This window comes from Phyllostomus discolor, chromosome 13 (assembly GCF_004126475.2).
Source record: "Phyllostomus discolor isolate MPI-MPIP mPhyDis1 chromosome 13, mPhyDis1.pri.v3, whole genome shotgun sequence".
Lineage (NCBI taxonomy): Eukaryota > Metazoa > Chordata > Mammalia > Chiroptera > Phyllostomidae > Phyllostomus > Phyllostomus discolor.
In genome coordinates, this window is record NC_040915.2 from 1,170,774 (window position 1) to 1,191,025 (window position 20,252).

The window sequence follows — 20,252 nt, forward strand, 5'->3', positions numbered from 1 at the left end:
ACATGGCCCAGCGCTCTCCCGCGCTGTTCGGGGGACCCTCAGCAGAGCACAGAAGCTCCTGCATCGTGTTCCATCCTGTGAAACAGTCCCTGTTTTCGGGCTGGAAGCACAGAGCTCATGGTGTCAGTAGCAGCAGATGGGGCTGCTCCCACCAGACACTGCTGAGCCATTTTGAGGAGCCCTCAAATCCAAATACGCACAAAGAATGAGATTAACAGAAATCCAGATGCACAAGACAGAAATATTATACTGCCTTTATTGTCTTAGAATTGCATAGTTCTTTGATGGTGCAAGCTTTTAAATAGAGGACGAAAGAACCTGCTTGAAACTACTCTCTTGCACGGGATATTTCAAGCTTTTTGCTAAGGGCAGGAGCAGGGACCGAAATGCTGCCTGGGCTTGAAAAGAGTCACAATCAGGTGAAACCAAAGGTGGAGGGTAGACAAGAGGTGAGCGGCCATGGAAGGGAGTTGAGATTTCGACAGGACTTGGTGGGGGGAGAGCTTCTCTGACGTCGGGGGACTGGGTTGAGGAGCAGCCGAGAGAGGAAGAGGAAGGAGAAAGGAGTCGAGAGGAAGTACCTGGTGCTCAAATCTGAGATGAATGCCCTGGCCAGGAGACGGAGTGCACTGGGCAGTGGGGGGCACAGTCTGGGCAGGACCCCTGCTACAGCAAGCCACATACTAGAAAAATAACTTAAAAGCTATACAATTGTCATTATAAATATTTTGTCTCTTAAAACTAACTAGCGTTGGTTAAAAAAGGTTCACAGTTGCTCGGATGAGCTGTACATTGCACGGTAGTGGGAGAGTCGGCTCTGACCCCCACGTGGAACAAGGAGTCCCTTCTCCTCTGGCAACTTCAGGACACAGAGAAACTGTATCTGCCATAAGCAAAGCACTGGGGTACAAGGCACATAGAAGCTGTCAGGCTCCGTGGGATCCAGGAGATGAGACTGGTATCGCCAGGGTAGGTCTTGAACCCGATTCAACACAGTGATGGCTTCCTCATTCCCTCTCATTCCACAGTTACAGACTTGGCCAGATTTCTGGGGAAGTCAACCTAAAATGAAAGAAAGTAACTGTTCAGGATCTGGCAGGGCGGGCTCAGCAACATGCTGTATTGTGCTGGAAACGGAGGCGGTGTTCCCAGTCACCAACCACGGGCTCCCTTGAGACCTGCAGTTTGGATGTGGCTCCTCACTCTAGAAACTCCAACTCACTCTGCTGTGTCCAGTCCATTCAGTAAACATTTACTGTACATCTGACACGTTTCAAGCAGCATCACTGTTAAAAGGACGTGGTTCATGCTATTGAAGACAGCTGGCCTGGCTGGCACTGTTAAGCAGTCGCTGCTCTTGAAAGGATACACACTAAACCCAAGAGACCTTTCAGTGCAGGGTTGGAGGTGGGAAGGGAGTGTGACTGGGGCTGGCCAACCAAGTGGCTTTGACCCTGTCCGAGATGTCTCGTTTTGTTTATAATAATGTTTTTTAAAAAGAACTGAATGTTGGCATATGTCACTTCCACTTCTTGTGCTTTTGGTGTTACATATTTTTTAAAGCTTCTCAAGGTAAATTATAATCAAACTTCTACTTCTTTGCACAATGAGTTGTGTGTTCTTACACACTTGCGGATGAGGTCATAAATTGGTTCTTTTCCATAACAAGTTGACAATCTGTGTGAGGAGTCTCAAAATGTTAACTAGACTGAAGACACATCCTCACTGTGGGGTGAAGCTGTAGGTACGAACACATTCACTGCAGGTGTTACTTATGCAGGTGTTACAAAAAAAATTAGAAACAGTTTAAATAATAGAAGATTGGCTAAGTAACTGTTACACTCATGTTACAAGATTGTGGTGAAGTCCTGTGCAGGGATTGTGTTGCCTGCAACACATTCAAGATGTGAGAAAATACTCGTATCAAAAAGGAAGATATGAAACATCACCCCTGACATAAACTTGAAAAATGTTAAGTCACACATATAAGGAAAAGACCAGAATAAGATATCGAACGTGCTTGTTAACCTTGCTTCTGGATGACGAGCTTATGGTGTAATGATGAGGTCTTCATACCCCTTGTAGTTCCCAAGCTGTTTTCAGGGGGTATACGTGACCTTACAAAGATTTATTTTAAATGAACATATCTATCCTATAAATATCTACACCTGATAAAAACTGGAACTTCACAAACATGTATCAGTTGGGCAGGTCTGTGGGAGGAGCTGGAGCTTAGGGAAGCCCTAACAAGCTGTGTACCTGCAAGAACCCTACAGGGGAACTCTTGTGTTTATAATGAAATTCCAACGCTAACTTCCCTTCCCTCAGCTTCTGTTTCCTTCCCAGAAGTGCCCCTCTGTCTGGGCATGGGCCAGAGAGTGCACGGGGCTGCCCGTCTGCCTGAGCTGGGTCGCAACCCTTTCTTCGTCCCCCAGGTAAATTCTTTCTGGTGATGAAACACCTAGTCGATACTGCTTTTGGGCCGACACCCTGAGTAAGTATTTAAAAACAAAAGGGAGCCCTGGGGTCACATCCAGAGCTACGCCCGGGCAGGCAGCTTCCCACTTACATCGTAGCCTCGGAGAACGGCCAGGTGGAAGGAAAGGAGCTGCAGGGGGATGACGCTGAGGATGCCCTGCAGGCAGTCCACCGTGCGAGGCAGTGAGATGGTGCGGTAGGCAAGCTTGGCACTCTCGGTGTCGTCCCGGGAGCACAGTATGATCGGGCGACCCTGCGGCAGAGAGAGATGATCATCGGGAGCAGTCTCCCAAAGCAGTGTCCCTCCCACACAGCGGAGTTTCTGGGGTCAACATTGCAACGAAGACGGTGATGTCTGCTTTTTGCTGGAATTGTGGGTGAGAGGTTGTGGGTGACTCTTGTGAAGAACAAAGGGTCTGAGGCTTTTTGGTGGTTTTCTTTCCCTTCCCCGGTGCAGCGCTTGTCCTCCTGCTTCAGTCACTCAGCATCTGTTGCTGAGCGGCTTCTGTGTGCCTTGCAAAGGGCAGGCCACAGCCACTCCTTGCTCTACTGGGGCTTGCAGGGAGTGGTGGGCAACAAAACACAGACCGGGAGACAAGCAGTGATGACCTTCGGGAAACGAGACAGGTGGTGTGACTGGGCAAGACCCACTGACGCCTGGGGCAGCCTCTCAGTTGAGGGGGCCCTGGGACTGAGACCTGGGTGAGGACAGCCCAGTGCTCTGAAGCTGTTGGGAAGAATATGGAAGGCAGAGGGAACAGCCAATGCCAAGGCTCAGAGGCAGGAAGCATCTGGCACAAGGGGGAAACGGAAGGAAGGAGCTGAACGATGCAGGCTCGAGGTCATTGGTTTGTCGGAAGCCACTGGAAGGTTTTAAGAACCAAGTGTGGTGATTGTGTTCTGTGACTTCTCTCTGACCTCCATGCTGAGCCAGGGGTGGCGGCAGCTGGCTCAGGCGCCTGGTCCAGTTTCTGCCCCCTGCAATGCCATTGGCCCTGCCAGCATGGACCTGTGGGGCCTCTGCCCTCCTGTCTTGGAGCACTGTAGTATGGCAGAGAGTTTGGCTGCTCTTTGTCTCTGGTTCCTGGGAGGGGCTGCTAAACTCTTGGGCTTTCCCAAGTGATAGACGTACCTATTTTTCATGATGGGACCCTGGGACCACACCTGAATTTATGCTAATGAGGTGATACGTGGTGGGCCCAAGGACACTTCTGGGATGGGGGCTGGCCATGCCAGGAGGACCAACCATCTAGTTAGGGGGTTAGGGCTTTGAGCCACGTGATATCAGCCTGACCTCCTGACCTCCAGGAACAGAAGAGGTGCTGGAAATTGAGTGCAGTCACATGGCCTGTGATACAATCTACTGTGTCTGCATAATGAAACCCCAACAAAAATCCTGGGCCCTGGGGCCAGAAGCTCACTGGGCAGGCTCCAGGCTGGCGATGTGCACAGCTGTACAGGGAGGGTGTCTGGGGACACGGGAGCTTCGTGTTTTGGGGCCCCTGCCCTGTGAGTACCCATGTTTGGCTGACCCTGATCTGAACCTGCAAAATCACACTGCAATAACCACAGAGTGTTTTTCTGAGTTTTATGAGTCATTCTAGGGAACCTGGGAACCTGAGGGGCTGGCAGGAAATCCAGAAGTGTGGGTAATTGGGCCCACCGAATGTGCAGCTGCTGTCTGTCATGCAGACAGGCGGGTGGAGGACAGGGTGCTTCACCTGGGATGTGACCAACTCCGGGTAGCACTCCCTGGTGGCCTTGCCTGGGGCGCAGGACACTCTGGGTCACTGGGCCTCACTCAGGAGCTGTTGCACTCATAGCCGGGAGCCAGCCAGTCCCTCTAGGCATGTGCATGCCACTCATGAGGGGGCCAGGGAGAGAGGTGGGCGCAGTGGGTGAGGTGAGCGTGTGTGAAAGCGAGGAGGAGAGAGCGGCCCGGGCTGGCAGAGAGCCCTCACCTGGCGGGCCGTGATCTGCTGCAGGGCGTTCTGGCACTTGGCGAAGCAGGGGTCCTTCATGATGACCATGATGACAGGCATCTGCCTGTCAATCAGCGCCAGTGGTCCGTGCTTCAGCTCCCCTGCCAGGATGCCTTCGGAGTGCATGTAGGTTATCTCCTTAATTTTCTGGGGAAACACAAGGCGGGATGAGCGTCACCCTTGGCAGAGAAGTCTGGATCATGTCAGCCGGAGGGGAGGACCTGCTGGGGGAGGGGGGACTCTGGACAGTGGGGCCAACTGGTGGACGGACGCATGGAGCAGTCAACAGCACCAAGGGCAGCTGGCAAGGCCAGGTCCAAGGGAGAGGGCCAGCTGCTGTCCAGGGCTCATATGCAGCCCAGTGTGCAGCCTGTGTCCCAGGCCAGCTCCTGGGCACAGCCACCCCCCTCGGATGGACAAGGCAGCATCAGCGTAGCTTTGCCCAGGCCCCATGACCTCCCACAGTTTGGGTTTGTAATGACAGCGTTGGATTCTGTCTGGGCATGCCTTCATTCGACTATCTGATTAATCATTCCCCCATCCTAGACCACTAGTAAATTGCAAAGTATTGCTCCAACTTATGTATTGAGCAAAATCCCACACATGGGGCTGTTACTAGCAGTTTCCTTGTGTTTAGGGAGATTGGTTCTGTCCAGCACCACTGACCCCCACCCTGAGACTGGTGAGAGTGACGACGAATGTGTTTCTCACTGCCCCTGGGACTGTTTATTTGGGTTGGGAAATGCTGTTAAGAGTGTGGCTCCACCCTGCCGGCTGCAGACAGCTGGAGAGCCGGCCCCCAAGTGATCACAGAGGGCCATTGACTGTGGCCAGCAGCAGCGTGAAGGCCTCTTTCTTTCCCCAGAGACTAACTTGGAGACACAGTTGAATACACCTCTTTCAGCAGCACACGCAGCACCGTGGCTGAGCCCCCAGATGACAGGGGCACGGGGCACTGACAGCATACCCCACCCAGGCCTCGCTTCACTGCACCCGAGGAGCGGCATGCCCTCGCTGCCTTTGGTGAGGGTCCGAACCTCCCTTGGAAGGGGTGGGCTCCTCATGGCTTGTCCGGCCCCATCATTCTCTGGCTGTTTTTTATGCACCTATTGCGAATGGCACTGTTTCAAACGGTGGGGGTGGTGGGAGGGAGAAGGCTGGTGGGAAAGGGGCAGCCACTTGCTCACACAGGGAGAAGAGGGAAGCCGAGCCGGGTTCTCACCTGTGACACCGTCTGCCGGTCACCTCAGTTTAGCATGAACAACAAGCGCACAGTGAGTCAAGGACAAGCTCTAGACCCAGGCCCCTCCCTGGACAGCACTGCCCACCCTCTCAGCAGCCCCAGAGCCCCCGTCAGTGCCCTGGACCTCGCCCCTGCCCCGTCAGCTCTGTCTCACGCTACTGGCCAGTGTGGCTCTTCACCACTGTGGGCAGAGGGTGGGGCACAACAGCCAGTCAATGCAGGGTCTCTGGTTTAAGCAATGCAGGGTCTTTGAGGCTCATTCCTGCAGGATCTCTGGCTCCTCTTGAAAGTCCAAGGGTGCCAGGGAAACTCTGCAGGGGCCCCACCCTGCAGCTCCAGTCTGCCCAAATCCTCCCAGCCAGGCTGCTTGTAATGGTGCGGACAAAGCGAAGCCCACGTGGGCATGCGTTTGAATCTTAGGCCGAGCACTTCTGCTGTATGCTCTTGAGATTAATTTTTTGGAGGCTCAGTTTCCTCCTGGATAAACTGTGGACCATAACTGTCCATCTCTCAGATGATGCTCAGGAGGTAAAACTCAGCTAACCTAGCTGGAGCCCACCCAAGGTTGTGTGCCCCAGGAGGATAAAGACTGGGACGTCCACCTTTACGTCCCCAGGGCTAGAACACCTGGTAGTAAGCTGGTGCTCCACGCAGCCTCAAAGGGTGGACAATGGGCCCTCAGGCACTCCCCTACCCTAGCCCACGCCCTGTCCTCCTCATTGCTGGCTTCCCTGGGTGTCTGCCATGCCTGCTCTCAGGCAGGGCCAGGGGCAGGGGGCTGGGCCGAGGGGGCTCACCAGGGCTCCTTCCAGGCACGTCGCATAGTTGTAGCCCCGCCCCATGACCAGGAGCGACCTCTGCGTGTAGAGCTCTAGGGCCAGGTCGTGGATCTTCTGGTCCAGTGACAACACTTCCTTGATCAGCTCTGAGTCAGGCACACAGCAGAGGGGAGAGCCGGTCACAACAATTTTAAGACAAGATGCACAAACAAAAATCACAGGGGATAGGACAAAGTTTGGGAACTCACATTACTTAGTATGCTTGGCTTCCTTGAATTAATTTAAACGTTTTAAACTTAGAATATAGTAAATAACTTGAGTTACTGGCCAGGGTTTTGTTGGGATGCTGACTCATATTTGTACTCATACTTTCCAAGCAAGTAAGATAAGCAGGGAAACGTTATTTGGAGCTCCATTTTACAGGTAAGGCAATTGAGTCCCAGGCTGGCCAGTTGACTTTACAAATTAACCCGTCTCAGCCCCAGGCCACCTCTCAAGACAAAGCCAGTGTAAATTGGATCAATGATTCTCAAATTTTTGGTCTCAGGGCTCTTGTAAATTCTTAAATATTACTGTAAATCCCTAAGAGTCTGTTTTTGTGGGCTATATCTACCAATATTTATCAGATTAGAAACTGGTTTGATTAAAGATATTTATTCATTTATATAAAAGTAACAAAAATGCCATTATATATATTTTTAAAATCAGTGAGAAGAGTGGCATTGTTTTTTGCTAATCATTTTAATGTCTGACTTGCATATAAAACACATATTCTCACATCTGCTTCCTCATTAAGTCTATTGTGATTGATCTTTCAGTTAAAGTATAGGAAGAAAATGCAATTGCATAGAAATTTGTAGTTGGAAAGGGGGGAATACTTACATAGCTTTTTAAAGTCACTGTGAATGTTCTTTGATACTACACTAAACTCAAGAAGTGACAATTTCTTAAAATGGTAGTTGCAAATGTGGAATTTGAAATCATGTCAGTAAATTCTTCCTCCGTTACATTAAAACATGCTGGCCTCCTTGGGTTTATCTCAGTGGGTCCTTTACACGTGCATGATTTTGAAGACTTTATTTTTATAGAGAGTGAAGGGAGGGAGAGAGGGAGAGAAACACCAATGTGTGGTTGCCTCTCACATGCCCCCTACTGGGGACCCGGCCCACAACCCAGGCATGTGCCCTGACCTGGAATGTCATAAGCTCGTGCTCAGTCCCCTGAGCCACATCAGCCTGGGCACCCGCATGATTGTGTAACGCCGGATGTTGTCCATTTTTGAAAAGTGTTCGCTAGTTATGCAAATGGACACAGTTCACTATAAAACATTTTTTAAAAATCACATTTGTTAAAATCACCACGATCTCATCAGAAGTGTCTTTAAATGCCGGGAACATGATTAAGCTCTCAGTTTTGCAAAATCTTAAGTTTCTGCTGAAAGCTGGAAGTTTATCGTTGGTAACAAATACAGCCAGTTGTTTTCCTCAGCATCGGGCTCACTTGGTTCATACCCAAATCAGCTTGTTACTCAATCACTTTGCTTTGAAATACCCCTCATGCTTCAGGGTCTAGCAGAAGGACTTTTACATACTTCCCATTGGTCACGTGACTTAAAAGGTACTGCAAAGTAATGATGCATTTTACTGCATCATCGTCCTCAAGGGCTTTCGTGTATGAAGCTGGGTGTGTGGTGGTTGAAGAGGGTGCTTCTCCTGCTGGGAAGTGGGCAGAGGTGCCCGTGGTGAACCCCACTGCCTTTGTAAACATCGAAAAGGCAAACATGTCTTATTTATTAGGAACAATGTATTACTGTGAATACAGTTTTGATGCAAAGGCCTTGCAGCCCCTTAGGACCTGTGGACCATGTATTAAGACCTGCAAACTTAGACACTGGGATAGAGTCCTGTTTTTGCAAAGTTATTATCAGCTTAAAGTTAAGAATGCTTTTCTTGCCAATAAATTTCTAGCATGTTCGCTTGGCCAGATTCAGATCCCATGGCTTTGTGTGGTTCGATGGTGGCTTTCCCTTGCTGTCTTCTCTGGGTCTGGTCCTGGTTCTGGGCAGGGAGAGGACCCGCGACTGCCCTGTCTCTTACAGGGGCTGCCCCAGCCACCTACCGGCCATGGGGCGAGGTCTTCCCATTTCACGTACTCAGGGCTGCACAAAGTAAACCCCAGCTGTGCCCCCAGCAGTGTAAGTGGCTGAAGGAAAGGAGCTGCTACTTGTCCTGGCTGTCCCAGGCCGGCCTCAGGTCCATGTGTGAGCCCTGAGAGAGTGACTGAGGGAACGAACGGTGACTGGAACCACCTTCCCCCAAAGAGCTTATGATTCTGTGCAACAGACGCCATACCTCTCCAACAGTGAGAGACAGGACTGAGAGAAAGAGGAGTTTGGTGAGACCGTGGAGGAGCCATCTGGGACAGGAGACTTGGGCCACATGCTCCTGCTCAGGCCTTTCCTGGGCACCTACTGTGTGCCTTCCCGGGCCAGGCATCCAGCATCCAGTAGGCCCTGTGACAAGGCTGTGTGCTCACGGGGCTGACATGTTAGTTGGGGGAGACAAGCCAGGACATAGCATGTGCTATGAAGAAAAGGAAATGGTTGACATTTCATAGAGAGCTGGGGCAGGGGGTGGACACTGTTAGTCAGGGTGGCCAGGGAGGGTTCTAGGAGGTGACATTTGGGCTGAGACTTGTGATGAGGAGCCATCGCTGTTTGAAGAGCTGGGGAAGGGGGTTTCTATAGGAGTGAGACAGAGTAAAGGCCCTGTGGTGGGAAGAGCTTGGCATTGTTGGGGATCAAAGGTCAGTGAGGCCTCCAGAGTGGAGACTGGGGAAGGGAGTCCGGTGAAGTCAGAGGTGGCAGGAGCCCAGCATGCAGGGCTCTGAGACCTGGTGAGGAGTGTGGACTCCAGGCTCAGCTCAGTGGGAGCTGCTGCAGTGGTAAGGAGGAGGGTGTAATTAATATCACTGCTACCCTAGCTGGTGTGGCTCGGTTGGGCGTTGTCCCAGGAATGAAAAGGTCATCAGTTTGATTCTTGGTCAGGGCACATGACTGGGTTGCGGGCCAGGTCCCCAGTAGGGGGCGTGCAAGAGGCAACCAATTGCTGTATCTCTCACACACTGATGTTTCTCTCCCTCTCTTTGTCCTTCCCTCCCCATATCTCTAAAATTAAATAAGTAAAATCTTAAAAAAAAAACCCAGCATCACTGACAGAGCCAGGAAGAAAGTGCGGAGAACAGCCCTCTGGGTGTGGAGGTGAGGGAAAGTGCAGCTCGGGACGTACCGGGTAGCGACTGTAGGCCGTGGATGATCTCACGCCTCCTCGCCTGCAGTGAGATGCGGTCTTCGGACATCATCAGGCCAAACATCACCAGGGAGATGAACTGGCTGGTGTAAGCCTGTGGACAAACGGCGGCGCTGGCAGAGGGGCAGATGTGCGTGTGGCTCCCCCGTGTGGGGGCAGATCACAGGGCCCCCTCTCAGCCTTGACCTGCCAGCCAAGGGCCTCCCACGGGGTGCACGGGGCTCTGTACCTTGGTGCTGGCCACGCCAACCTCTGGGCCTGCATTGATGTGGACGCCACAGTCGGTCTCTCGGGAGATGGAGCTGCCCACGGTGTTGGTGACGCCCACGGTCAGGGCCCCGCGGTCCTTGCAGTAGCGCAGCGCCAGCAGGGTGTCTGCAGTCTCGCCTGCCACAGAGGCCCTTGCTTTCAGCTGTGTGTTCGCAGGTGCGTGGCTCTGCCCCCTCGAGCCCCTGTCCCCACTCACTCCCTCACTCACTCCCTCCCCACTCTTACACAAAAATTGGTGCCCAGACACAGCCGGTTTGCACTGAGAAGGGAAAATGCACACTCGACAACTTTGCTGGTAGGTTCTTAGATTCCAAATCTCACTACTATAGTGTGGCAGACACTTCCTCTCCCGCCACCACTGCCGTCTCTTTGACTCGCAGGGCGATGCCATGGGGGCGCCGTCCCCAACTTCCGTTTGAGGAGGAGGGACTCAGAAGAGGAAATGGAGGCAGGGCCTTGCTGGCTCAAGGCCACCTGCTGTGGGGATGGAGTTGGCACCAACCTGGGGGGGCTGGGCCCAGAGCCTTTCCTATTGCTCTGAGCTGCCTTATTTGGAATGTGCCAAAATTTCATGTTTAAAAAGCAAGAATGCCCCCCAAATGGCATTTCTCAAATAAATCTTGTTTTGAAGAGAAACAATTCCTGCTGCCTCCCAGTGGAGACAAAAATTAGTTTTACAACAAAATGATTTAAATAGGTTCAGACATAAGCCGGCACAGACTCCCTATGTCTGCCAGTCCACAAAAGCTCAAACTAAATTAAATGCCACCCAGACCATAAAACCAAACTCGGTCAATGTCCACTCCACCACTGCGCTTGCCGGGCCCTTCCTGGCTGCTCTGCGAGGCAGGCTGCCCCTACTGCGTGTCCCGTCCTCCTCTCCTTTCTCTCTCCAGACTCCCATAGTGCATGCCGGGGCGTCACGCTGCCCTTCCTCCCTGCCAGCAGGGTTCAGGGCTCTGAGGCGCAGAAAAGGGCAGCCCTGTCTTAACCAGTCCTGTCCCCCAGTTTTTGGAACAGTCTTTTTTAAGTAACACAAAGGGCTAAACAAGATGAAACTTTAAACCCCTGCTGTGGAGACGCTCAGGAGCTGCCACACACATCATTTTCATGTTAAATCCACCTCCGTTCTTCGGTGAGTGGGTCCCACCAAGTCACGGAACGTTTTTCGGTTTGGACAGATCATAAACCCAAAGGCACTGCTGGCAGCAGAGGTTGCCCCAGTGGCAGCTCCTGCGTGCCTGTGCTCAGCTCAGCCCGAGGGTGGCCGCGTCTGCCTCAGTCCCCTGGCTCATCGTTGAAAAGGGGCGGGACCCACAACACAAGATGGAAGCCCTCCTATCTTTTGGGATTTTCAGTGCTGCTTCCCTTTTGTGGTTGGGTTTTTTTCCTTTTATCAAAAAGAGGTCTGCTCTGAAGTACTCCTGGGGGAAATACCACGATGTCTGGGGCTGACTTCTGAGTCACCCAATGGAGGGGAGGCGCTCGTGTGGGTGTGGTCAACCCAAGGTCTGCTGGGCCCATCCTTGCTGAGGCTGGGTGGTTCCCTACGGGGATCTCTATTCCTTTAAAGGCCTGGACTTCCTTCTTGATTAAAGTGTTTACAAACCCTCCCAGGGCTCACTGGCACTCAAGCGTGTGGCTCTGAGCCACGCTCCGATCCTCTGCCCAGTCTGACTTCACCAAGTGCTTTAAGCCCAGTGCTAGGATGGCACCTGCGGGGGTTGTTTGCTGAGCCGGGGGTGCCCTGCCACCCTACCTACAGCAGTGTCTCGCCAGGCCTCCTCCTGCTGGGCAGCTTGGGCACTGCTCAGTAACCACACAGCCCTTGAACCAGCAGGATTTTGAAGAATGTTCTCAGTTAAACCCAGCACACATTTATGGTGCCTTGGAGGATGGTCCCATAAGCCCTGGACTTGAAAGACTGGAGGAGGAAGAAGCCCTGGCTGCATGGTCCTCCCCATAAGATGGGATAAAATGGGGCAGAACCGATGGTGCCAGCGGTTGAATGCCCAGGTGCATGAGAGGGTGGCACTTGGGCAGTGCAGAGGAGTTCAACACCGGGTGGAGCAGGCACAAACCTGCATCCCTTACCTGACTGGCTTATGAAGAAGCAGACGTCATCCCTGAATACGGGTGTGTTCCTGTCCAGAAAATCGCTGGCCAGTTCCACCATCACGGGGAGCTCGGTCAGTTCCTCCAACACTTGCCGTGTCTGCAGCCAACAAGCATGGGGACTGAAGTCAGTCAGGATGCTCTAGGGACACAGGGGCAGTGTGTGGCATGGAGCCTCCATGTCCGGGCGCTTTGGGGCAGCACTGCAGGAGAGGGACTCTGTGCCGGCTCTTGCACGCTCGGAAGGCTGGGCTGTAAGATGCACTGGTCCGGGGACACATGGCTCCCTGCCCCCACTCCTGGCACCAAGGGCCCCCGCATTGCACTCACGGCCACAGCGGCATGGTAACTGGTTCCACAGCCAATCACGATGAGCCGTCGGCACCGTCGAATTTCCTTCAAGTGGGCCTTCAGGCCTCCCAGGAGCACTGTGCAGCACACGCAGGCAGTGAGTCAGCGAGAGCCCTGTCCCTCAGGGGCTGCGAGATGTGTGTTGGGGGGGGGGCGGGGGCAAGCCCAGCGGTTACCTGTGCCGGTCTCGAAGTTGACCCGGCCTCTCATGGTGTTGAAGACGGACTCTGGCTGCTCAAAGATCTCCTTTTGCATAAACGCACTGAAGTTGCCTGCTCAAACCAGAGCCAACGGGACAGGTCAGTGGCTGTCCAGCTACACTTTCACAGCTCATCTTTTCATCAGGACAGAAGTCGTTGTGCAGTTAGCATGACGCATGAAGAGACCAGGGCAGTACTGTCCCCAGGTGCTGTCCCACCCAATGCCCATGGTGATGAGTGAGAGGGAAGCAGGTCAGGTGTCAGTTTACACACCGGGCCCTCCCATCAAGGAAGGGAGGAGGGAGGACAGCAGATTGGGGGCTCATCTTCCTGGGAGGCACTCCTCTTAGCGAGGCCAGAAGGTAAAAGGCTTAGTTCCCGAGCCTGCCCTACCCAGGGAAGCACACACTCAGCGCAAAGACACAGGCCCCTTTCTCTCTCACAACATCCCTCCCAGCTCCGAGCTACAGAAAACCTTTCCAGTCACACGTGCACGTGCGGGGCTCCGATCTGAACGGTGCTGAGTGACGTCAGAGGGACCCTGGGGCCACAGTGTGTGAAAGCCCTGGACAGGTGACTCGGCGGGAGACCTGGGGGTGTGCAGATGGGGTGGGGGCACCCTCTGGGACACACCATGACCACAGTGTCCATCTGCCACCCTCAGAGAGGACTTGGACCAAAGGTGCCATGAAGCAAACAAGACAGGTGAGGTGGGGTGGTGCCAACGCAGACGCGGGGGCAGGGAGGAGCTCTCGGAGTGGTGGCATTTCAGGCCACATGATGGAAAGGAGCCCGTCCTGTGAGAGGGACAGCAAAGGCAATGTCCCCCCAATGGCAAGGCCAGGGCCTGTCTGTGTAACAGGGTGGCCAGGTGGGCGGGGCCTACGGGAGAGGGCAGAGTGAGGTGGGGCCAGGCTACCTGTGGGGGTTGTGCCTTTTATTTTCAGAATAGCAAGAAACCACTGAGGGCTTTCAGCAGCAGGGCAAAGGTTCTGGCTCATGTTCTTAAAAGTCTACCCAGGCTGCCTGGTGGAGAAGCGGGTGCCAGGAGGCAAGGGCAGGTGCAGAGAGAGAGGCTCCCCTTGAAAGGAGAAAGTGGTCTGAGTTCCCCTTTCCCACAGGTCTCCCACCCTGAGAAAAAATGACATGGAGGAAGGGCCCCAGGGTCAGTGAAGGGAGGTGGCTGATGGCCTGGTCACTTCAAGCAGGGAACCTGGCGCCTGGACATAGTCTGATACTCCCTCCTGGGAGCCAGGACAGGCTCCCATATCCCGAGATCACCTGCAACCCCTTCTGGGGCCCCAGCAGGCAGCAGGGCTGTGGCGCTTGCCACCCCAGGCTATTGTCCCGGGCCCTCAGGAGACACCTGCCTTTCATGATCTGCTGCAACTCCATCTGCAAGGTCTGGATGGCTCGAGATGGGTCATCACTAGCCGAACGCTTAACCCGGTGAATGGAGAGTTTCCCATCAGCCACTGCGGCGATATCATCATCCTCGAGGAAGATGACCCGGTTGGTGTGTTCTATGATGGCACTGGGGTGAGGAAAACATGCAACTCAGGTGGGGACAGTGCTCAATGGCTGCAGGTTGGTGGCCGATCACAGCCTCCCCAGCCTGAGTCCCCGTCAGCACGCTGGGAGGCCTTTTGGGAGGGATGGGACATCATACCCTGACTTATCTCCTGGAGGAGGGCCACCAAGAACTGAGATCTGCTACCAGCCCTGCTGAGCTGGGAGAAAACAGCTCCCACTCGGGGGGGGGGGGGGGGCCTAAGACACGGTGGGTGCAGCGGTCATTCTGATCCCACAGCCCCAGGGAAGGAGGGACATGAGGCTTGGCTACCTTGCATCAGAAGCAAAGAAGAATTCCACAGCTTTATTGCCCACGGCGTGAAGGCAGGTTGAGCTGTCTAGCCTCTGCATCCTCGCTTTACAGATGTTCTTGGCGTTCTCGATGCTGCCTGTGTGAGGGAGCAGTCGCCGTCTGGTTAGACCCTTCTGCTTGACTAATGAAGCGTGCAGCCCGTTTCCCCTCCGAGTATGTGTGGGCGAAATTTGTGATTTTCAGCTTTGGCTGCATCAGCCAAATCATGTGAACGATCCCCAAAAAGCAAGAGCATTTAAACAGCCGCAAAGAGAATGCACCAAATCAACATTGGAACCCCGGCCCAGCCGCCTGCAAACTGGAGCTGCAGGCAGTGAGTGCCAGACTCGGGCAGGTGTTTAAAATTATCCATTAATGAAAAGGCTTTTGGGAAAACGGAGCCAAGCCTCGGTTGCTGAGAAGCTTCTGGACCTGGGGTCACGTGAAGGCCCGAGTGGGAGCGGCCCCCAGCGGCCCTGCTGAAGCCACTCACCTGGCCTGTACAGGACGGGGACCTGTTCTGTGGAGAGCTTGTGTTTGCTCCGCACTCCGATCAGCAGGGGGCTGCCTCTCCTGTAGGGACAAGAGGGGATCCAGTCGGCTATCGCCCAACACCTGGGACGAGGCTGGTGTCCTCTGAGCACCCGGCCGGCTCCCCGAGGTCCCACAGGAGGTGCTCCCCAGGATTGGAGCAGGGACCAGCAGGTTAGCTTGAGAACCCCAGCTCGTTCTGATGGTGCCACCCACCTGCCCAGTGAGTCCCCATGGGCGCTGGCGTGCTGCAAGGCCCAGGTGGTGGCAGGTGTGCTTGGTCTCTACCTGCCCCTGCCCCCTGCCCATCTCTAAAGAGGGAGCCTGCCAGGGCCGGGATCTGCACAAAGGCTCTCTTTGCTCCCGCTCTCCATGCCCCAGCTCAGGGGTTTTCCAGCTTGGGGGGGCACTCATTTGACAGGCTCTGCTTGACTTTGTGGGCTATTTAAAGGGCCTTCTAGGGCAGTTTTGTCTCTGCCTGAGGAACACCTCGGCGAAGCTTAGGATGTCCATCACAAAGGAGTGGTGCTGGGCAATTCCTGCAGCCGACCCACGGGAGGGCCCCAGTGTCCTCTACCCCGGCTAAGCTGCCAGCAGCAGATGGCCCCCTTCAGTAAAGTGCCTTAGGGAATTCCTTTCTGGTTCCCAACTTGCATGGCTAATGTGTTTGTAAGGTACTATTCCACGATTTAAATGGCATCCTGCCTCCAAAACCTAATTATTTGCTCCCTCTGATACATTACAGCATGCAAATCAAATTCACAACGGGTGTGCACCCTAGTAAGCAGCTCACTTCTGGAACTCACACTCTCCAGCCCTGCCCTTCTTAGCCAGAACCTGGACAGTGACATTCCCATAGCTACCAAAGGACACAGGCCTTTCCTCCCCTACATGTTAACTGGTTAATAAGAAGAAAACACTGAGAATGTATTAATAGACCATTTAAGAGGGTTGTCACAGACACATTAATTAGAATACAACAGAGTAGTACTTTACATCAACTGGTTTCTTGCTAGCTTTCATCCATGACTTACTCATGAATGGCATGTTAAGTAGCCTGCCTCCAGCCCATACATAACCATTTGGTCTCCTATCCTGACTCAGTACAGGCCCTGAATCTTTCTTCATGAGTGACAAGTCTTGTTTTGTAGTAGCATTGCCTGTTTGGACCCCACTCAGATTTCCCCAAGTAGGGGGGCAAAGTCTGTGTCTTTGCAGAAGGAGCTGTGAGCACCTGGAATATTTTGGACATTTCATCCATATAAAGCATGTCAGAGACACAGTTCTGGGCTCAGTGGGGAGCTAGCTTAGACAGTCTTTATAATAACAACAGTGAGAAGTCCCATGGTTATCTGCATCTCTCGGCAAATGTCTCCCCCAAATTTTTTTAATGGGTTGAGCTCTGTGGCTTCTCCACACTTTGTGACATAAAACACTCCTGACTCATCCCCAAGTCTGTCCTGCATGTCACAGAGCCATTAGTTACAGACAGTTTAGAAAAATAAAGCTTAATGCTTTTTCACAGTTTTGTCATTCATTTAAAAGAGTAATATCATAATATTAGCAGATTTTAAAAGGGGGTTTTAAACTTGATAAGGACCAACTGGTATTATATAATTCTATGATCTGAAGAAATAAAATTCTGTATGATGAATTAATTCCTGTCTTAGAAAAAATAGAATCACGATACACTTCCTGCCTAGATAGTTGGATAGTCTGCAGGGCAGAGCTTCGCCCTCTTGGCCTGGCCTCCTGGGGCCAGAGGTGCACCCCAGTGCGGCCCACAGGGCCCCCGAGGCCCTGCAGAGCTGGGCCTCTGCCCACATTCCCACTGCCTGCCAGCCCTCGAGTGTCCTATGACCTTGTTCGTTGCTGTCCCCCAGGCCTGGGACACAGCAGGTGTCAATAAGCCCACACGGAGACTGGAAGAGCCAAGCCCCACCAGGACCCTTCCCTCCCATCCCAGCCTAACTACAGACCCCAGGAGCACCGTGCTTGCTCTGCGCCTCTTGCCTTCCCTCATGCTGGTCCTCTGCCAGCCTCCCCCAGGCTGATACCTGCTACCCCAGAGCATCGCCATCTCTGCCCTGCTCTGTCCTTTTGCACAAATGTCCAGTCCTTAAGGGCAGGACAAGTCTGGTGTCACCAGGTCCCTAGGGCCCCTCTGACACAGTAAATGCCCAACAAATATTAGTTGGATGGACAGATAAATGGATGGATGGATGGACAGACAGATGGAAGGATGAACAGATGGACAGACAAGCAGATGTATGGATGGAGAGACAGATGGATAAATGAATGGATGCATGGATGGACAGATGGATGAATGAGTGGATGAATGAGTGGATGGAGAGATGGACAACCAACCCATCTGAATATAATACAACAGGATGTTGGCCCTGACTGGTGTGGCTCAGTGGACCGAGCACTGGCCTGAGGACGAAAGGGTTGCTGGTTCGATTCCTAGTCAGGGTACATGCCTGGGTTGTAGGGGGTGCACAAGAGGCAACCACACATTGATGTTTCTCTCCCTCTTTTTCTCCCTCTTTCCCCCTCTCTAAAAATAAATAAAATCTTTAAAAAAGATAGAATGTCACTCACACATCTGCTTATGTAAATCTACAGTGCTGGGGACACTGGGTGGCTCCAATAAAAGGGCATGTAGGCTGATTCCTTGGACCCCTCTTCCACACAGGTGATGAAGCTGGAGCTCTGGGCCTGTGAGGCCTCTTCCTTCTGGATTCAAACCAATGCTCCTATTTTTTTAAACATTTAATCTCTATTGTATTTTTTCTATTACCATTTAGTCCCCTTATATGTCCCTCCTCTCAGTAATCACCACGCTGTTGTCCATGTCCATAAGTCTTTTTTCCTTTCTTGCTCAATCCCTCTACCTTCTAACCTCCCCTCCACAACTAGCTGTCATCTGCTCTCTATAAGTCTGTCCCCATTTTCCTTGTTAGTTCAGTTTGTTCATTAGGTTCCACATATGAGTGAAATCATATGGTACTTGTCTTTCTCTGACTGCCTTATCTCACTCAGCATAATGTTCTCCAGGTCCATCCATACTGTTGCAAAGGGTGAAACTTCCTTCTTTTTTATGACTGAGGAGTATCCCATTGTGTAAATGTCCCGCAGCTGTATTATCCACTCATCTTGTGATGGACACTGGGCTGCTTCTATGTCTTGGCAATTGTAAATAATACTGCAATGAACATAGGGGTGCTTATGTTCTTTCCAATGACTGTTTTGGGTTCCTTTGGATATATTCCCAGAAGTGGGATGGCTGAGGCAAAAGTCAGATCCATTTTTAATTTTCTGAGGTATCTCCATATGGCTTTCCATAGTGGCTGCATTCCTACCAACAGTACACTAGGGTTCCACTTTCTCCACATGCTTGCCAGCACTTGGTGTTTGATGATTTATTGATGATGACTATTCTGGCAGGTGTGAGATGGCATCTCATCGTGGTTTTAATCTGCATCTCTCTGATGACTAATGATGTTGAGAATCTTTTCATATGTCTAGTGGCCATCTGTATGTTCTCTTTGGAGAAGTGTTTATTCAGGTCCTTTGTCCATTTTTTAATTGAATTGTTTGTTTTTTTGGTGTTGAGTTTTGTAAGTACTTTATAAATTTTGGATATTAACCCCTTATCAGATGTACTGGCAAGTATGTTCTCCCAATTCTGTGGGTTTTTTATTTTGTTGATGATTTCCTTTAGTATGCAAAAATTTTTAGTTTGATGTAGTCCCATTTGTTTATTCTTTTGTTTCCCTTGCCTGGGGAGATATATCCGATAAAAAATTTCTACGAGCAATGTCTGAGATTTTGCTGCCTGTGTTTTCTTCAGGATTTTTATGGTTTGGGGTCTAATATTTAAAGTCTTTGATCCATTTTGAATGTATTCTTCTGTGTGGTATAAGAATGTGGTCTAGTTTCATTTTTCTGCACATATCTCTCCAATTTTCCCAATGTCATTTATTGTATAAACTATCTTTAGCCCATTGTATGTGCTTGCTTTCTTTGTGGAATATTAATCAGCTATAAAGGTGTGGGTTTATTTCTGGGCTCTCTATTCTGTTCAATTGATCTGTGTGTCTGTTTTTATGCCAGTACCAGGCTGTTTTGATTACTATGGCCTTATAGTATAGTTCGATATTAAGTAGTGTGATTCTTCCAACTTTGTTCTTCCTTCTCAGGATCGCTGTTGCTATGTGGGGTCTTTTGTGGTTCTGTACAAATTTTTGAACTATTTGTTCTCATAATTTTGTATGCTTTTTCTAAAGGGAGTCTTTGAAATTATATAGGTTTTAAGCCCCATGGAAGCTGGCTTTGCCTTTACTATGTAATTTTACTTTAAATTTGAGCATGTTGTCAACTTCGAAAAATATGGAGGTTTCAAATAAAAATCCAACTCTGTTTTTCCTTTAAACACAGCAGAAGCTCTGACTGGAGAGGTGATGGGTGCAGTCTCTGTGGCTCGGCCCCCATTGTTCTTCAGGCAGAGCCAGTGCCTTCCTGTCTCTGGAGGCCCTGCAGCTCCCATGCCTCAGGCTACATTATTACACCTCAGTTACGTGCTACTGGAAATAGCAACACGTTTACCTTACCTTGTGGCAACAGCTTCTCCCGGGTAATGGATGCTCTTGAAAACCAATGCGAACGCTCCTTCCTGAAAACACAGGAAGACCAGTGAGAACACCTTGCTCCAGCTGAGCCCGGCCACTATAGCCTGGCCTGTGCCTGACCGGACTCCCCCGGCTCCACACCACTGCGGGCAGTCCCGGGGTCATGCCGGGCACCGAATGCAGGATGGCAGGGTGACTTCAGGAGGACAGTGGCAGAGATGGTGCCATGCTGAATTACAAAGACCAGGGTTTGTGGATTTCCTCACGAGCAGCGGCAACCACACCCAGCAAGGCCCATGAGGAGCAAGTGCCAGCTCTGCGATGCATGGGGCAGACAGGGCATGAAAACCAGGGGCCAGGTGAGCACCGGGACCAGGGCTCCTGCCCCCCAGGACAGTACCTTCTCAGGGAGCACCTGTGAGGATGAAAGGGGCTAACGCTCCATGACCTGTGCTTAGCTCAATGCACACTGGAGCCTGGATTCAAATCCTGGCTCCCTC

At 51.9% G+C, this 20,252-nt stretch overlaps 1 protein-coding gene across 1 annotated transcript in view; it reads right to left on the reverse strand.

Moving 5' to 3' along the window:
* Nucleotides 1-229: 229 nt before the first annotated feature.
* Nucleotides 230-20,252, reverse strand: part of GFPT2 (glutamine-fructose-6-phosphate transaminase 2) — a 38,902-nt gene continuing 18,879 nt past the window's right edge. Inside the window, exons 7-19 of the mRNA XM_028527997.2 lie at nucleotides 19,735-19,796; nucleotides 15,084-15,163; nucleotides 14,570-14,687; nucleotides 14,097-14,260; nucleotides 12,703-12,798; nucleotides 12,506-12,603; nucleotides 12,155-12,275; nucleotides 10,020-10,177; nucleotides 9,770-9,884; nucleotides 6,501-6,628; nucleotides 4,440-4,607; nucleotides 2,570-2,731; nucleotides 230-1,062 (exon numbers count right to left, since the gene is read on the reverse strand). Coding sequence (XP_028383798.2) covers nucleotides 1,018-1,062; nucleotides 2,570-2,731; nucleotides 4,440-4,607; nucleotides 6,501-6,628; nucleotides 9,770-9,884; nucleotides 10,020-10,177; nucleotides 12,155-12,275; nucleotides 12,506-12,603; nucleotides 12,703-12,798; nucleotides 14,097-14,260; nucleotides 14,570-14,687; nucleotides 15,084-15,163; nucleotides 19,735-19,796 — 1,515 coding nt within the window. The 3' untranslated portion in view covers nucleotides 230-1,017. The remainder of the gene's footprint in view (nucleotides 1,063-2,569; nucleotides 2,732-4,439; nucleotides 4,608-6,500; nucleotides 6,629-9,769; nucleotides 9,885-10,019; nucleotides 10,178-12,154; nucleotides 12,276-12,505; nucleotides 12,604-12,702; nucleotides 12,799-14,096; nucleotides 14,261-14,569; nucleotides 14,688-15,083; nucleotides 15,164-19,734; nucleotides 19,797-20,252) is intronic.